Source organism: Neodiprion virginianus, chromosome 4 (genome assembly GCF_021901495.1).
Source record: "Neodiprion virginianus isolate iyNeoVirg1 chromosome 4, iyNeoVirg1.1, whole genome shotgun sequence".
Lineage (NCBI taxonomy): Eukaryota > Metazoa > Arthropoda > Insecta > Hymenoptera > Diprionidae > Neodiprion > Neodiprion virginianus.
The window spans coordinates 16,225,875-16,244,474 of record NC_060880.1 but is presented as its reverse complement, the minus strand read 5'-3'; the positions used below and the strand labels follow the sequence as shown (position 1 = coordinate 16,244,474).

At 37.1% G+C, this 18,600-nt stretch overlaps 1 protein-coding gene across 2 annotated transcripts in view; it reads left to right on the top strand.

Annotated features, from left to right (window-relative positions):
- LOC124304040 (potassium voltage-gated channel subfamily H member 2-like) overlaps nucleotides 1-18,600 on the top strand; it is an 83,596-nt gene that overhangs the window by 46,153 nt on the left and 18,843 nt on the right. Inside the window, exons 9-11 of one of the 2 annotated variants that reach the window (XM_046761980.1) lie at nucleotides 11,374-11,614; nucleotides 13,902-14,083; nucleotides 17,340-17,426. In XM_046761980.1, the coding sequence (XP_046617936.1) occupies nucleotides 11,374-11,614; nucleotides 13,902-14,083; nucleotides 17,340-17,426 (510 nt within the window). Of the gene's footprint in view, nucleotides 1-11,373; nucleotides 11,615-13,901; nucleotides 14,084-16,516; nucleotides 16,538-17,339; nucleotides 17,427-18,600 lie in introns of both variants that reach the window. The other variant, XM_046761979.1, reaches the window with a different exon arrangement.

Genomic DNA, 18,600 nt, shown 5'->3' with positions numbered 1-18,600 from the left:
ATTGGTAATGATAACGAGAGCGAAATTAATGGGAAGAAAATGAGACTTGCAAAATTTACCTTGCTATTAGTTCACTTTGAATGAGAGAGGAGAAAATTTTGCTGTAATTCATAAATTACTTAATCAATAATCGTTGCATATTTAGACTGATGTAATTCGAAGAAAGTTAAAAATCAATCAATGTCAATATATTCGCGTATTATTGAATGAATGTATAATATTATAAAAAAAGAGACAAACCTGTTCTATACATATATATATATATATATATATATACACATTAATATATCCAGGAATAAATGAATTGAGTGAATAACCAAGAAATCTACTGACCACATATTAAATATATACCTATAAATAATACCGCGTGTTCCCTCCAATAATTGCCGTTATTTTCTACACACTACTGTAATATCGTTATCATGAATTATCGAGTACTTGGCTATTTGTTTTATTTTCGTTTTTCCCGATAGCCAGAACGAAAAAAAAAAAAAACTGCGAACAAACAACCGAACCAAAAAATGATCGCTCCGAAGGCACACATAATTACGACGTACAATCTCACCAAATTATTATACATGTACAATAAACGTTGTATTGTATATTTGCGTACCTGATGATACCCAATACCTGTTATATATTTCAAATAATAATATACTATACATGTGTATGATATATATTTTTAAAAAAATGAGCTTTATACCTCGTCGCAAAACGATCACTTCTTTTATTTTCACTTCGTCGCCTTCAAATATCCGCGTACAGACACAATTCAAACCTACTGCTTAATATCTTTGTAATTTTTCCACAACACCGAGGTGTCGTTCTTTATTTTCACTCTGCCAAGTAAAGTATTACACACACAAGTATATACGAAAAAATAAACGAACAAATAAACAGATGAAAAAATAAACGAGTACGATAATATTCTTCGTCATCCGCGATCTGTGATAAAACGTTCGATACCGAAAACAAGAGAAAGAACAATATAATAAAAATAATAACAATTATTATCACCATTATTATTATTATTACAAAGGAACGCACACAGGCACGTACAAATAATTTATCACATTACGTGTACGTATACATAATAAATGGTAAGAACGTACATGGCCGTGTACAGGTAGAATCGGGTTAATTAGCGAAAAAGCTGCTGTGAATAATACATGGGACGACTGGGACAGCGTTTTAAAAGTAGGATGACAGAGAAAGAGAGAGAAAGGATAATCCACTGGGTAAATTTTATCACGGTTGTGAAATCTACAAAATGTGTAATACCTTATCGTACAACAATTCTACGCACGATAGAAAAACGAGTTGTCGAATGAGTTGTATTTGCGTGTATTGATGAATTGAAACACGATTATAATTAATATCAAATACTGTAATATGAATAACAATAATAATAATAACACCAACACCAATAACCAATATATCGATATTGCACGATAAAGAAACAACACCAAATTTAAAAGAAAAGATATTAAAAAAAAAAAGCTCGTACATAAATAAAAGAATACGTTCTAATTCTTTCGGTATTATAGAACGCGTTGAGTAACAAAGACGAGTGTGTCAATGATAATGAAAAAGATAAAACGAAACTAAAAGTATTGTAGAAAATAAAATTCCTACGCAAATTATTCCTGTATAATAATAATAAAATTGTGAGAGATAAAGAGAAGGTTTGCTGAAAGAAAAAAAAAAGAAAAAAAAAAACTACAACACAAAAATTACATCAAATATAAAACGAAGAAAAAACAAATTCAGCCGAGATAGATTCCAATCAATATCCTCGTCATCCTCTTTATCAACGAAGGAGAGAAGGTGGAGAAGGTGCGAATTAATAAGATCGTGAGTGAAACATAAAACTTGCCACAAAAAAGATATACGAAAACGAGAAACAAAAAGAAAGAACGCACAATATACAAGATTGACCTGCAAAAGAAAGAACGCACAATATACAAGATTGACCTGCAAAAGAAAAACGTCAATTCCCAAGTGCAATCGAAATCGCGCTCGATATCCTCGCCCACTTTATCGACAGAGAAAGCGAAGGGAATCGTGGCAAGTTGGGTATTACTAACAAATTCGTGAGTGATAAATAAAAGGCTTGCCGTAAGAAAAATCTCGATAAGTAAAAACAGACCAAAATAATACACAAGGTGAAAACCGAAAAACCAAAGAAAGATAATCATCCAAGATTGACTTCCTAAAGAAAACAGTCAGATCCCGACTGCAGTCGAGATCCCGCTCGATATCATCGTCGTCCTCTTTATCGACGGAGGAGGAAGAGGAGGAGGCGGCGGCGGCGGCGGCGGTATTGGGGGGTGGGGGGCGGGTCTCCTCGACGATTTTCGGACGGCTTCCGCCGCCGGTGGTGATACGACGTAAACAGCTTCTGCTCCGGGGGGCGGGCTGCGGTTCAAATGCCCGGGGCGGGAATTATTCCTCGGCGTCAACGCGGCTCCTGGATCAGTTAGAATCGCCGCCCCCGTCCCGCCGCCAGGATACCAATATGGCCTGCCTCAAGTCGCCCAGGGCCATGTCCGAGCACCTTCTGGGCCAGCTGCAGGTCCCCGTCGCACCCGCCGCCCCCACCGCCCCCGTGATCTTAGGCGCCCTCAGGGCCAAGGGCGGCGGCTCGCTTCGCGACGGCGAACGCGGCGAGAGGATCGCCGAACTCGCCCCCAGGCAGCGCTGGAGTAGCGTCAGGGTCAGGGGCGGCAGCACCAAGAGTCTACTCGTTGAGAACGGGCCGCCGATTCAAACCGTTCCGGTCAAGGGGGCCATCAGGAAAGAGGTAGCCGGCCGACATTTGATACACCGATACTAGGTTGTGGAGGAATTTGGGTTTCTTTTTTAACGGGGGGGGGGGGGATCTTGCGAATGCTATTTCGCAGTTTTAGTTCCATCCGAAATCGTTTGGGAAATGGGGCGAAATTTTAAAGAACAATATCTCGTTTACACATTCTTCCAGTCAACGAATTTAGAACATCATAGGTGATGCATAGGTTTTGGGAATTGCTGATTACGGTTTTGAAGTCGGAATTACGAAATTCAAATTGGCGGGAAAAAATATTCGTTTTTTCGAAAATTCCAATTTCTTCTTACTTGCAAAAACCAGCGTACGGATAATTCGGAAAAAATGCATGTTATAAATCAGAGCCTCCGCTGTGAACGTTACGAAAAAACCGGTTGAGCAAAAAGATTGGTCTGTGGTTACGAATTTGAAAACAAATTTCCTGCTTCCATTTTTTTTTTTTTTTTTTTGGCGTATATGTAGTAGGACGTCCGTTGTTTACCAATTTGGTTTTTGACTTTGCAGCGCCCCTAAAGTTTTCAGCTCGTGACCTGAAAAAAATATCATACCCATATAAGCCCTTGATATTGATATCGAACCCTGCCACAAAGACGATACATTTCTCATTTAAATAACATGGGGTTTTGGCACGTTTTACAATTAATTTTTTTGTTTCGATGCCAGTTCATATATGGCAATGCCAAACAAGTATTTTTGTAGAAAATTGAACGCTCTACAAAAATTTTTTCCTGACTTTTTTCGATAAATTTACTTGCTCAAAAGTTATTTAAGCTCAAAGTTAAACTAAAAATAATTTATTCGTTTTTTTTTTTATTTTGACCGAAAAATTGTCATTATTTATGTAAAAATTAATTGTTTATTGCAAAAAAAAGTATCTCATTTCAACTGTATTATAAGTAAAATTAGTGTTAAATATTCCGATAACCAGAAAATTTAATTTAAAATCTGAGTTACTCTTAAAATTTTGCAATTTATTTGAAAAAATGTGACAGGATTTATAAATTTTTAACTTATTAATGAACACAATTTGTTTTATTAAACATTTCCTAGTGACATTTGGAAATTTCTTTTTATATTCACTTACAATTTGAATGACATACTTTTTGTGATCTTCGTGCTTAGTTAGAGTGTCGAATCGATCATGTTGAATCGAAGTTAAGGTTTTATTAATCAGATCGTCCTGGCCGAACCTGACAATTTTTGTGTGCAACATTTTGCGAAAGATGCGGATGCTCAAAATTATTCGCGTTATTGTTACCAAGGATACTTTTTCACCTTTATTCGGCCCGTGGAGGTCACGTTGACCCTAGACTTTAACGCATACTTAAACTTAAAATTTATCGCTCTTTCCGATTCTGACACCAAAAATTATGATTCCCATTTGAAAAATGGAAGTTGATCTCAAAATTACCTCGAAGATGAGGTTCAAGGTTAAAGCAAAGGTTACCATTGATCCCTCGTTAAAAATTACTCAAGATTTAACCTTGGCAATCTTTTTTTTTTCTTTTTTCCACACCCTGTACATCGAAGGCAAGGGGGGTGCTGAAAAAATTCGAAGAGTGAATATTTACTGCAATCGGATAAGATTTTCGCGTCAAAGTTTCATTTAATTTTGCCTGTCAAACGGAGTATTCACAATTCTTTCGTAATTCTTATCATAACTTGATCTCCTTGGTTACGGATTTCGGCAAAACATCTATCTTTCAATTTTTCAAATGAACAATATAATCGTAAGACGAAAAGATAAAAATATGTGTTTTTTTTTCCTCTTGAATGATAGATTCGTGGAAAAGTGTGAAGCAATTGTATCTCCTATAAGACACCGAATTTGTTGAATTTTTCACAAAACAATTTCGTCTTCTATCATGCTGGTCACATTTTGCTTGTTTGAGAAAAATATCCTTCCTAATTTGTGCTTTTGAAAAAAATTGGTTCTTCGTGAATTTTAAATCAACAATAAGTATCGTAACAAACTGATCACTGATGCACTGGTCAATGTGTATCCCAAGGTACTTTCAATGCGTTTTCCTAGTTAAGGTCATGTAGTATTCCAACCCTTACCGATCGAGCAAACTCACCCCTTTCCTTCCTATATTAAATAAACAAACGAACAGATAAGGTTCAAATTTCGACGGTGCAACGCTCTTTTGTAACGAAATTCAGGAAAGTTACTCATATCCCGAAAATCGTTAAAAAAAATGTCTAGTTTTTTGACACGTGTTACTATTCCCATATTACCCGTATTTCAGGGGCCAAAAAGTTCATAACTGGGATACTTTGCGCAATCCCGGCAAGAACGAAGAGTAAAGTGAGCCATCGTGAGACTGTTTTCGTACAATATTAAGGTCGCTAGACGAGAACTAGGAATTGAAATAATATCGTAAATAAAAGATGATCTCACGATTTGCTGGGAGCACGGTCGCGCGTTTTTTGGTTGCGATGCACCGGCGAAATGTCAACACTTTCAATCCTTTTGTTTATTTAACATAAGAAGAAATAGGTCGAGTTTACTCAGTCGGTAAAGGCAGGAGTACTACATGACCTTAACCGAGCACCATCAATAACCACTTCGAACTCGTTCCGTACGGAATCACGGTATCTAATTTCCAAAAGTAATGCCTACTGATTGGGCTACGATAAATGAAAGGCTATTCTTATATAACCAATACTTAGTTATTCCCAGTTTAATCATTGACACTTTTTTTTAAACCAATTTAATCGTCAGCACCACAAGGAACGGCGGTAATATTTTCATTTGCAATAATATTAAGAACCAGTTCCGAACAGGCTATTTATGTAGATAATGAAGAACAATGAACCCAGTATTGTTCCCTGTGCCACTCCGATATTTACACATTTATAGCTACCTTTAACATTTTTCATCTTGACTGATTGAGATCTGTTTTTTTAAATAATTATCTAATAACTGCAGAGCAATGCCTCGAAAATCAATATCCTCCAACTTTTTTAATAGTTTTTTAGAAAATATCATGTACGCCCTTTAGTTTGGTAGAAGAAAATTTGACAAAATAAAGCAAGTCGAAATTAAAATCTTGACAGATTTCACAAAGATGCCTCGCATACATAACTAAAGTTTTTGCACGCTTCGTGGGTGTTTTGTGAAATTTAATCGTTTCATACGTAGGTAGGTGTTTGCATAAGGCTGAACAAATTTTTTTTTGTTCAAGTACGTGATGTGCTGCGCAATTTACGCTCAGACGAAACAGGCTTAACAATACTTTGGAATTATTGTTAAAAGTGTGTATTTTTCGCCAGGCGATTGAAGCGAAGTGTGTTTTTTCTTTTTTTATCGCGTGCTTATTAGGCAGATACAAATTTTTTCCGTCCATGAGTATGCATGGAAAAAAACATAAGAAACAAAAGGTCGTAACCGTCATTTATTTTTTTATTTTTTTCGCTAACACTTTGAAGAGTTCTAAAACGCGTAAAAAATTTAAACTAACAAAGTTACGCAGTGAGGATGTCGGTTTTCTGTTCTTCTATTATCCAAGTTGTCAATTATCGGATTGATAGGAATAACGATAATAATTTTTAGCGGCTCTGAGCTTATGCGATTAATGCGACAAAAACGGTCGAATTTATCAGTACGTACAACGTGTTGCTCTTAATTAAACTGATATTGAATTTCAACGTTTCTGACAATATTTTCATGTTTTAAGCCTGGATACGATCAACAGAAAAAATATACGCCCTTTTGTCTTTTGTCAACAGCAAAAGGTATATTTACTTTGACTTATGACCTTATGTCATCACACACGCGATATGATCAAATTGTAAAACCGTATATTTCGTTCATTATAGATTCGTTAAAATTAATTCTTCAGATTTAAAATCAGGCTCTCATTTTAAAAAATGTTAGAAACCCCTTTATGGTCCTAAAAAAAAACGTCATTTTTTTTTTGCAAAAATTCCCATAATTTCTGGGTCCTAAAACAAACATTTTGAGCCATAGTTCAGAGTGGAGATTTGATTTTTTGTATTTTTTGTATTTTACATACAAAACATTTGTTATGGTTGTAACATTTTTTAAAAAAGAATGGTTGGAACGAAAAATCTGAAAAAAACGGTGAGTGCTTTTTTTAAGTTGTAGAATCACATAAAAAATAATAAAGCAAATTGGCGGGGGTCAGGGAAAATTACCCTTCAGTTGGCATGGAACACGTCATATATATATATATATATGTATATATATATACTCGAACGAATCAGCAGCCCGGGGTGATTCTCGGAACTTTGAAACGAGAAACTCGTTCAAGTCGAAGAAGGAAAATAACGGACGATAGAAATTGAACACAGAAAACTTGGCGATGCGTAAGATCAGGCATTTACATTCTTATCATTACCAATTCGACTCTGCAAAATGGATGAGCGCCTGTCGAAATTACCAGCGCTGAGGGAAATTTCAATTATTTTATATTAATTCTCGATGACAGCGGATAGTAATTTTTTTGCTGATCGCGCAATAAATAGTTCATATTCCGTTTCTTTAGTTCACTAGATATTTTCGAAGTTCTGTCCATAGTTTAATAACGGTTTCAAACCACGTATCACTTCACTTGTTCCACCTTCGAAATCAGATTATCGCAATAGTCGCAACGAGATGCGAAACACTGTATAAAAAAAATAATGCCAAAAACATTTTAGACTTTCCAACACAGTTACGATGAATACTCGTTTCCATTTTGCATCAATAATCGCGATATCTTCCGGTTATAATGAATAACGAGAATAGTTGAAGGACTGTAGGTCAACAACGACTATAAAACTCTGTCGATATGATCGGAATGTCAATGTGTGAAGAGTGAAAAAGCGTGTAACTTACATCTGATTCCAGAGAAGCTTTGTAATATACGTATAATTTGCGCAACCATTGCCAAAGCGCAAAAGTATCGTTTCGATCAATCAAGCGCCGATAACCGATAATTCGCGTTTAAAGCTCGGGAACGACCGTCCGGATCGTTACCTTGATTCGCGAATGAAATTCGCAACGCTTGGTGATGGTGGAAAAGGTGTCGCGATAGTTGAAAGGCCTCGTTTATAAGCTTACGTTAAGTTGATCCGGCGTTCTCTGCAGTTAATCCAAGAGTTCTAGTCTTAGTCAGTTTCGGTTTATAGTCGAAGCAGAGAATTATCATCGAAAGCATTCAACACAGGATAGTGTATTGATACTCCCTTGAGTAAATACACAGTATATAGGTACGTCGGATCCCGGCTCTCGGCTGTGTATTCGTTACAGTAGTTACGGATGAATCCGCCTTACCGTCTATGTCAAAAGTTATCGGGAGATGCGAAAAAACCATTCACAAGATCTCCGGCGTAATTTTGTTTCGGCCTATGACTTTGGTGAGTGCGATACGAAACAACGCTCTTACTGTGCCATAGAAATAACACCGAGGAAATCCAAATAAAACCAGCTAATTGTGTATCAACGATGTGAGAAAAGGTTTAGTTTCGCGTACGATTAGAACGTTCGAAATCATTAATCTCCGCTGTTTTTCATCCGGTTCCAACATTTCCGAGCCTATTTTCCCCACTAACCAAATGCCAACGAATTTTCCGATGAACATTCAAGATATCTCACGGTACAGTGTAATTGCTACGGGAGGATCCAATTGTCGAGTAACATCTGTTGTACCCTAAGTTTGTATCAAATATTTTTCAACTGATCTCTGGAAATCCGCACGGTGTCCATAACGAGCCGAAAAACATCAGAGATCGACTGAAAAGCACCGAAGCTTTCACGTTTTTGATCGTTCTAGTGATCAAACCTTTTGTCAAATTGTTGACCTGGTATCGTAAATTTTGTCGTTAGAATTTATTCAGAATCATTCCTACGACGCGGTAAGATAAGCGTACCAATTACTGACCCTGTCCCAATTGTCGACCTTTTTCGGTTGTATCCGTCTGAAGTTTGTTTCTAAAATTACCAAAAAATAAATATCCAGCGTCTAACCCTCCGGCAATTGGTTTCAGTCGTCGAGAAACTCGCAATTAGTGCCGTGAATTTATAATTTTGAAAAACAAAAGGGTCAACAATTGGGTAGTCCAAACGTGTCGATTACCATTCGAGGTCACCGTCATCGGCGCAAATAACATTCCTGGACATGTTTCGAAATTATTTTCTTCCTCCCTCCAAACTTTCCACGCAGACGGTCCAGCCGATCCATCCTTAACTCAGCGTGCAGCACGTGGCGATGCCGAGTGGTACATCAATTCGGATCAGCTTTCGACGTTCGGCCGTTGCCGGCAGTGACTATTTCCGATTTTTATGCCTCATCTTGGCCCAGTCGACCGTCGGCATCGTCGGCCAGCTCTTTCCGATTATTCGGAAGGCCTCGCGGCGCTGCACCAACTCTGTTTAGTCTGTGCGCGTTTGGTGCACCGTGCACACGCCCACGTGTCTCTCCTCTCCTCTCATCTCCTCTCCCACTGAACGCTGGGTCCGTAAATAGAGTGCATACCGTAAATCCCGGTACAGTGCACGTGCGTGGCGTCTCCATGCACGGAGAGTCGGAGAGTTGACCGGAAAGAGAGAGAGAGAGAGTGAGTGTGTGCAGTACCGTTCCGCATGGTGCACGGTGATCACCGTTTCGTGCACAGTGTTCAATCCTGCCCTTTGTGCCAACTTTCGCATCGAAGATGAACCGATCGGACGACCACCTCGGGTACCGATAATGTGGAAGAAGATCGCTCGCTACTGCCTCAGGCATCGTGGCAGAAAGAAACAGCCCTTCAACTCGGCGCTGACCACGGTAATGACCCCAATGACGATGTGAGGAGGCCATGGTCGAATTACTCCGCGTTTCGCATCGGTCATGGAAATGATCGTGCTGCAGGTATACGATCGCACGATGGTGATACCGCGTTTTTGAAACACGATCATACGCGGTCGGATGAATGGTTCCAGTTACTCCTTCTACTTCTCGGCCGTTCGCAGCCACTCCATTATACTTGCAAAACGAAATGGCTGGGAAGGGCGGATCCTGTCTGTCGGTTAGGAATATGATTAAAAGGCTGCTCCCTTCGGCTTTCAGTACGAGTTTCGGCAGCCGGTCGAAGGGTCGCGATTTTCGCTATCGCATTCTTCGTCCGCTTCAGTCCGTATCTGGTATCTCGACACACCTCGTGTACACTCGGACCCAAGCCTTGCTCACGCGTTGAATATCGTATACGGACACACGTTTTTTTGTCCGCTAGGTATTGAGAATACAAGAAGTTCGCTTGTGTTGTACAGAAGCGGAAGCTTTCGGCACGGAGAGAGAAAAGCGCTCGTTGAACGCTTTTTTATTACCCTTCTCAGTTTGTAAATGACTCGTAAATTATCCGCACCATTGTATCTCCGTCTCTATAAATACCTCCACCTGTCCATACGCGCCGTATAACGCCGATGTAAACTTATAGACGAAGATCGATTTTTCGCCTACCGATTGTTATACTCGTGGCTTTGTGGATACTGTTGGATATAATATACTGCGAACACTAGGGTGGTTCTTATTTTGCTCATGTCGGAATTTCTTCGCGCTCCCCCCCTCCCCAAATAAAAATAACCGACATGTGTAAAAAAAAATCTGGCCAAGTCTCCGAATTTTTCCAATTTTCCAGATCCCAGCAGTCGTATTTTTGTACGGAAATATGCATGCATTTGAATTGTTTTTTTTTTTTTTAAGAAAATTGTTTTTATTCGTAATACACAGTTTTTTTTTAAACAAAATTTCATACGTATGCATTTCTTCACACAAAAATTCGACTGCTTGGCGGTGTGTGTTAGAGTTGACGAAAACATTCGGGGACTTGGCTAGATTTTTTTCTATACATGTTGATTACTCTTGGGGGGATGGAAGCGGGAAGAAATTCCGATATGACTAAAATATAACAACCACCCTAGTGCACGCTTACACCGGTACGTGTCCGTTTTTTTCTACGGATAAAGAATCGATACCTACGATAATCGAGCCGCTCGTTTTCTTCAGAATGTATACAATTTATTTGGAATTTTTATTTTTTTCTTCATCTTCAGGGTGATTAACCCGCCCACTCACAATTGTACCTGAGCTCCGATGCTGGGGTTGCAAATCGAGCTCCGTCTATTGAATTATTGACGAGACGCGCTTATAGGGTGCATGTAGGTAACATCCCACATAGAGTACAACCGCAGCCTTTAACCCTTGCGGAAGTCAGACTCCGCTGTTTCGAGTATTTCGCGTCTATGAAAATACGATCGTGTTGAGAAACAGCGAATCGCAGCGATCTTTCGGGTGCAATGGTAAGGAACGGGGTTGTAAATATTTTTGTCAAAAAATCATACGTTAACCATTGAATTTAACAATCAAATGAAAATCTTTTCCACGCTATGCGTCGTAAACTTAATGATTAATGAAAATGACAATGCATCGGAAAAGTCAATGCGTTATTTAAAAGTCCGTTTTGGAATTTTGTCGTGCACGGTTGGAAAGGCGGGATTTTTTGGTTCCTGAGACGCGACAAAAAAAATGGGCGTAGGGTCGATAAATTTGCGATTTTTGTTCCAGGTGCTCTCCCTCGGCGCCGACGTACTTCCGGAGTACAAATTGCAGTCGCCACGTATCCACAAATGGACGATACTCCATTACTCGCCGTTCAAGGCGGTGTGGGACTGGCTGATACTTCTCCTCGTGATGTACACGGCTATATTCACGCCGTACGTCGCTGCCTTTTTGCTGTCCGAGCCTGACTACACGAAGAAGAGCAAAAACTACACGAGCAATCCCATCGTCGTGATCGACCTAATCGGTAAGAGCTCGGTTCTACTTGCATTCTGAAATTATGAAGTACTAGTCGAGGAAATAAAGCACTAAAAACGGCCCAACTGTCGATTTTTTGAGCAGTAAGACGGATTTTAATGCGGTTTTTTGCATTCGATTCGTAAGAGCGCCTACAAACTTTGTGAACTAAATTGATTAATTAATTTTTTGAAAATGCATTATGGCATTAATAATATGCATTTTGCAAGTGCACTTCCAAGAGACACTAAATAAAAAATTTGCTACTCGGGGGTTTTTGGGGTCGCTGAACACGAATATCGCCACGGCAACCGTCTCCGAGGTACCTGGTGCCCAGGGTGGACAGTATCAACGTCTTCTCCTAGAGTTTTGGCGAAAATTGTGATCGAATTTGTGATTGAATTAAGAACAATATACTTTAATTAAGGTAAAAATGATAATACTCAAGGTAATTCCAGAAAAAGACGTTGAAACGTTCACCCTGGGCACCACGTACCTCGGAGACGGTTGCCGTATCGATATTCGTATTCAGTGACCCCAAAAACCCCCGAGCAACGAGTTTCGACAAATTCGATCACAATTTTCGCCAAAACTCTAGGAGAAGACGTTGATACTGTCCACCCTGGGCACCAGGTACCTCGGAGACGGTTGCCGTGGCGATATTCGTGTTCAGCGACCCCAAAAACCCCCGAGTAGCAAATTTTTTATTTAGTGTCTCTTGGAAGTGCACTTGCAAAATGCATATTATTAATGCCATAATGCAGTTTCAAAAAATTAATTAATCAATTTAGTTCACAAAGTTTGTAGGCGCTCTTACGAAGCGAATGCAAGAAACCGCATTAAAATCCGTCTTACTGCTCAAAAAATCGACAGTCCATTGCTTTATTTCCTCGACTATACGTGGGGGGAGGCTCGGCTGGTCGACGAAAAGTAGAAAACGATGGTCCCTGACAAAGTTCGCTCAACTTAAGGGAGGCTGATTGTGTCACGATTATAATCCAAGTAACTCTACGGAAGCCCGATGATAAAACAACTAGCTTCTATGCGCGTGCGAACAAGTTGACCGTTTTATCATCGAGGTCCGTAGAGTAATTGGCGATGGCCACTAAGCTAAAAATAATGGAATCGAAAAAAATTGTCGAACGTGACTGGATTGAATCGGTAAGAATTAATCGATCAATCGATTATTTAATATTTTTTTCTTTGAAACACCGCATTTGAAACGAAAATCTATTAAATTTCAGTATGCAGTCTTAATGGCGGAACAGTTTTTCGATAATTTATAGTTTCATTCGAAATATTTTTCAATTTCAGGTAAAAACATTGATTAACCTTACACTTGTTATATCAAATAGCTGATTAGTAAATAAGACAATGATAATAATTGATACTTGAATCGTATTAATTGATATTGTATTGCGTCGTTCATGGGAGTAAAAAACAGAAACGGATTGTGAGAAAAAATAATCGAGTTTGAAATATAATCGATTATATGTGATTAATCGGAAAACTTATCGATTATTTTTTGTCATTCCCGGTAGAGTTACTTAGATTATAATCGTCACGCCAGAGTTAGGTGTTTTCTAATCAGCTTCTACCGAGGTGTGACCTATTAGGGTCAAGTTACGCAAAATCATGATGCACGGTTTGAAGATAAAGGAATCTCCTTTCCATCGACCACCGATCAAAGTATACATATACCGGGATAATCTCTTGAAACTTGAAAATCAAACGCGCATGCGCGAGTTTTATCGGCTCCTCGTTGCAGGCTGGCCATCCCGAGTTTCAGCTGTGAAACTCTGTTTCTGGCGGCGATGTAGTTGATACGAATTTTCGAGGTTAGGATCTCAAATAATCGAGGCAGCGACTCGGAAGGGTTTGGGAAGCATTTGTTGTTGGGTCGGAAAGTTGACTCTTCAAAGAACGGTCGGAATTTAACGCTTACGCTCTTTGAAAATTAAAACGTACACATTTTGCGTACGTTGGCTCGCCCGCATCGCAGACAAGAATATCGCTGCGGGAAGATTTCGCCGACCAATGAGATTGAATTATGTGGCGCATGCGCGGTTGATTTTCAAGTTTCAAGAGATTCTCCCGGTATATAATTGCAGGAAATTCGACGTTTAAAGTTGGGATGATATAGCGTAAAGTCGAGTGTAAAGCTGTATTATACATGTACATATAAAATAGAGTTGAGGGTGTTTTATCATCTGCGACGTCGAATGATATTCCGATCGTTTTCCTTTTCTTTTTTTGCTCTCATTTGTTTTTCCTGGATTTCTCTTTTTCACCCGCAGTCGACGTCACCTTCATCGTCGACATACTGATAAACTTTCGGACAACGTTCGTTAATAGGAACGACGAGGTTGTCTCGCACCCTGGCAAAATCGCCGTACACTACCTAAAGGGTTGGTTCATAATCGACCTGGTCGCCGCAATACCGTTCGACCTCCTATTCTTCGGCACAAATACGGACGAGGTACGATTCAAAGCAAAGATAATACATTTTATGAGTATAATTACAATTACGAAAACCCAATCGATATGTGTTACGAATTTATATGAGAAACGGAAAGTACATGGAAAAAACTTTGCAAAAAGAAAAAAATGAGGGAAAAAAAACGATACCACGAATAATCAAAAATTTTTACGGGCGTACTCGACGCGTTTAACCCACAAATCATTTTTCCCTTTCGTTTGATGTTTTTTTTTTCTAACTTTTTTTTACGTATGTTTTTCAATCTTCTTCTTCTTCTTCTTCTTCTCCTTCTTGTTCTTCGGTATATCTCTTATCCCTCCCCATCGTGCGTTCCACGTCGGATGAAAATTCGCGTTTTTTTCTCTAACTCTACGTACCTTGTTGATGGATAAAATATACCTACTGCAACTTGCTGTGATGAAAAGTTGACGAGAATTTTTAGAATTTCATTTTTTTTAAACAGTCGAATTTTTATCCGACGACGTTCCGTACGTACGCGTCGTTATATATTCGATGTTAGCCCCTAAGTTCGTTATACTACTTTTATATCATTATTCGAATTATCGTATTATCATTACTACTATTTTTTTTTTTTTTTTTTTTTTTTTACTATTAATTTTTTGGAGTATCTTTTTTCCATTATATTTTGTTACTGTCACATAAACGAGACGTTAAGTCGGAAATTATGTCTATTATAGATGTATTTACCAGAATTGGCGCTTAGTTGTTGTTTTTTTTCTTTCCTTTCGTTTATATTCTCATATTCGTTATTATATCTTATAATCAATCTCCTTGTTCGTATTCTTCTTCTTGTTCTTCTCCTTCTTGGTCTTCGTCTAGTTCTTAGATTAACGGATCCAATGAGAAAAGTCAATACTAAATAAATTGCTGGACGAGTATAGAATATTATATACTGTCTATAAACAAATATATATATATATATACATATATTATATATGCATGTATATATAAGTGAGGGAATAATTTCTTTTCTTTCTTTTCTTTCGTTAGCCTTTATTCTTCGTTGTGTTTAACAAAAACCCTCTTCGCTAGTTTCATCATCGACAGCAGGGTGTTATTTTGTTTATTTTTCTTCAAATTTTTCTTTCATTCAAATACATGAATGCCGCAGTTCAGATTCAACTATGCAAAATTCTCCGTCATTGAACAATTGTTTCAAAAAACAATTTCAATTACTTTCATATCCTCGATTCTCTCTGCTCCAAAAATTGTGTTCATATTTTATCTGATTTATGTTTCCCGTGATAGATTATTGCTATTATTTATTAGTTGTCATTGTTATTATTGTTGCTGTTATATTGTTGTTATTGTTATTATTATTACTAATATTGTCGTACCTATACATAAATACTGCAATATATAATAATAGTTGTTTGCCGAAGCGATGAAAGAGAAAAAAAGATAACAAAAAAAAAAAAAAAAAAAATTGTCAAATAGAATAGAATGAAATTAAATGAAACTGCAGAATTCGGAGGAAGGAAAAAAGAAATTTTACAATAACGCCGCGAGAAAAAGAGAGAAAGGAAAAGAAATTTTGTACTTCACTATACATGTATGTATAAAACATTATATAATATGATATCAGTTCAACTTTAGTCATGTCACAGTAAAATCCTAGAACTTTACAAATTTTTATACTTTGTCAAATGAAATTCATTCGTTTATTCATATTATGCTATTATTTCATTCGTATACGTCATTCTATTTTAATTTTTCTCATTTGCTCTCCATCTTTCTCTCTTTCTCTCTTTCGTTCAAAATAATATCATAATATATCAACGACTTCATCTCTCCTTCGAATACATACAACGGCGATGACGAACAAATTCAACAATCGGTGAAATTTATACCGATATGTTTTTATTTTTGCCGAAAAAGAACAATTCCGCTCATCAAGAATTGGCTATATAATAACAAACAATTTTCTTGTTTATTTTTTTTTCCTCCTTTCTCGCAATTCATTCGAAAGTTGCAGAACGTATGTATAAAAGATATACTGTACGAACAACAGTCACGCTTTTTTCTGCCTTCAAATAACTTTGCCAAAATACCGTGTCAACGTATATCAAATATACAAGAAAAAAAAAAAAAAAAAAGAAAGAAAAGAGAAACAAATCCGCGAGCGCAGAAAAAGAAGGAGAAGTGAATGAAAGAGAGAATGAGAAAAAGATACGAACAAGAAACCGAAGCAAATCGATGATGAAAATTTGATAACCCGAACAAACGAGACGGAAAAAAGAAAAAAAGAAACCGAAAATACCTACCGAATATATGAAATAAAATTAAATCATTGCAAAGAAACAAAAGTATTGAATAAAGAAAAACAAAAAAAAAAAAAAAAAATGCAATTACAAATTTAACAAAAATTAAAACAAAAAGTGACGAAAATTTAACATTAGTGGTTTTCCGTAGCTCGGCTTGGACAAGGATGAGGTTAGTCAGCAGAAATCACAACGCAGATTCCAAGACAATGTTTAGCGAACAACTTTTTCCTATTCTATATATTATATATATATATATATATATATACATGTATATATGTACACACACACAAACACACGTATTATGTATATATATGTATGTATGATGCATATACGTACACGTATATACATGCACGTAACGGTGCATTTACGCATGTGTGTGTACACAGGTTCATATTACATATATGTATATAGATGTGTGTGTGTGTGTTTGCATATATATATATATATATACATATGTATTTGCTTACATATCAATATACTATTTTGCACAGTTTTTTGACAAAAGGCAATTTTTATCAATCACACACACTCACACAAATACACTGTACACCCACGTTTTATTATATTCTATCATCGAATTCTATGTTATCACTGTTATTATATATATATATATTATACATATATGTCATATATATATTATCCACATATATATATATGTATATATATATGTCTGTATATAGACATGTACCCGTTCACGTACGTCAAACATATACATACTCGACATGCTCGAACAGATATATGAAGTTGTAATTTTTCTCTTACAATTAGTCCTTTTTTTTTTTTTTTTTTTTTTTCGAATATTTTTCATCACCATCGTTATATTGGATTATAGACACATAGTATACATGATATATATCGTTTCGTTTATTCCTATATGTTATATTGTTGTTGTTATTACCATCGTCATTATTATTGTTATTATTGCCGTTTTCTCCTCCTTATAATTTCGCCTGTTATAAACTTCTTTTAAGAATTCTAACGAGGACGCGCTTTACGGGGGGGCAGGTATGTCTCACTCGGCTGCGAATTACCAACGTCAAAGACCGAGGGGTTCAAACGTAGGTATTGACAATATATGTACATACCTATAACTTTACCTAAAACACGCTACATTACACAACGATATACAAATTATTAATAAATATGTGTATATATATGTATATATATATATATATATATATATACAATATACGTACCCTACATATACATATTGTATACACATGCAATACATACGCAAAAACGTATCTATTATTACATGCATATCAGGATCAAACTGCCAATTCGTTCTCTTTTATCCTGCGCGATGAAGTGAAAGCTGAACTTTTCTTTACTCGATTTTCTCAATCACGTATTTGCTAAATTATTTGCATGACCACGCGATTAAAAACTGCATTATGTACAGTTGTATTTCTGTATTTCTGTAACACAAGCGACGGATTGGATTGGATCTTCAGTGAAAACGCTATTTCATTTTTGTTTTGTTCTAGTCGATCAATTTTTGTTATATCGCTAAATTTTGAAATGATACAAAAAGAACCAACCACATGTAATTGGTATTTTATACACGTATAGATATATACACTGGCATGTACAGAGTGATTATCTAACGGCCCAATGATACGTCGTCTGTTACAATTTAACGCGCATGCGCTAGAATCCGAGAGCGATTGTTCGCCAGGGCGACCGACCGTCGTGAACCTAACCTTAAAAACTTTGACACTTCTCGCTGGCAGTTGCGCTCAACACCGAATGCTGTCGAAATTTTTCACGTTTCATACACACCGGCGACTTGTCATTTGAATTTATGACGGTCGGTCGCCCTGAGAAACAAATGCTCTCAAATTTTAACGCATGCGCGTTACATTGTAGCAGACGACGTACCGTTCGACGGTTAGACAATCACTCTGTATATAGATAAATAGTATAGATTGTTTTGGTTTTTCGTTTTCTTTTTTCGTGGTGTGTTTGCCTTTTCTTTTCCTTTACTATCATTTACTTCGAGATCAAATGCAAAATCAAACGAAATTAAGATTGACCAGAGCGAGAACAAACTTGACGGAATTTTTTTTTTTTTTTTTTTCTTTCCTTTTTGCCCTTTCCTTCATTTTCTATTATTAACGACGTATTACAATTGCAAAACATATTACAATTATTAACCTAATTTGTTATTATTATTATTATTATTATTATCGCGTGTGTGGTGGCGATCTACAGCATGGTTTGTGTATGATT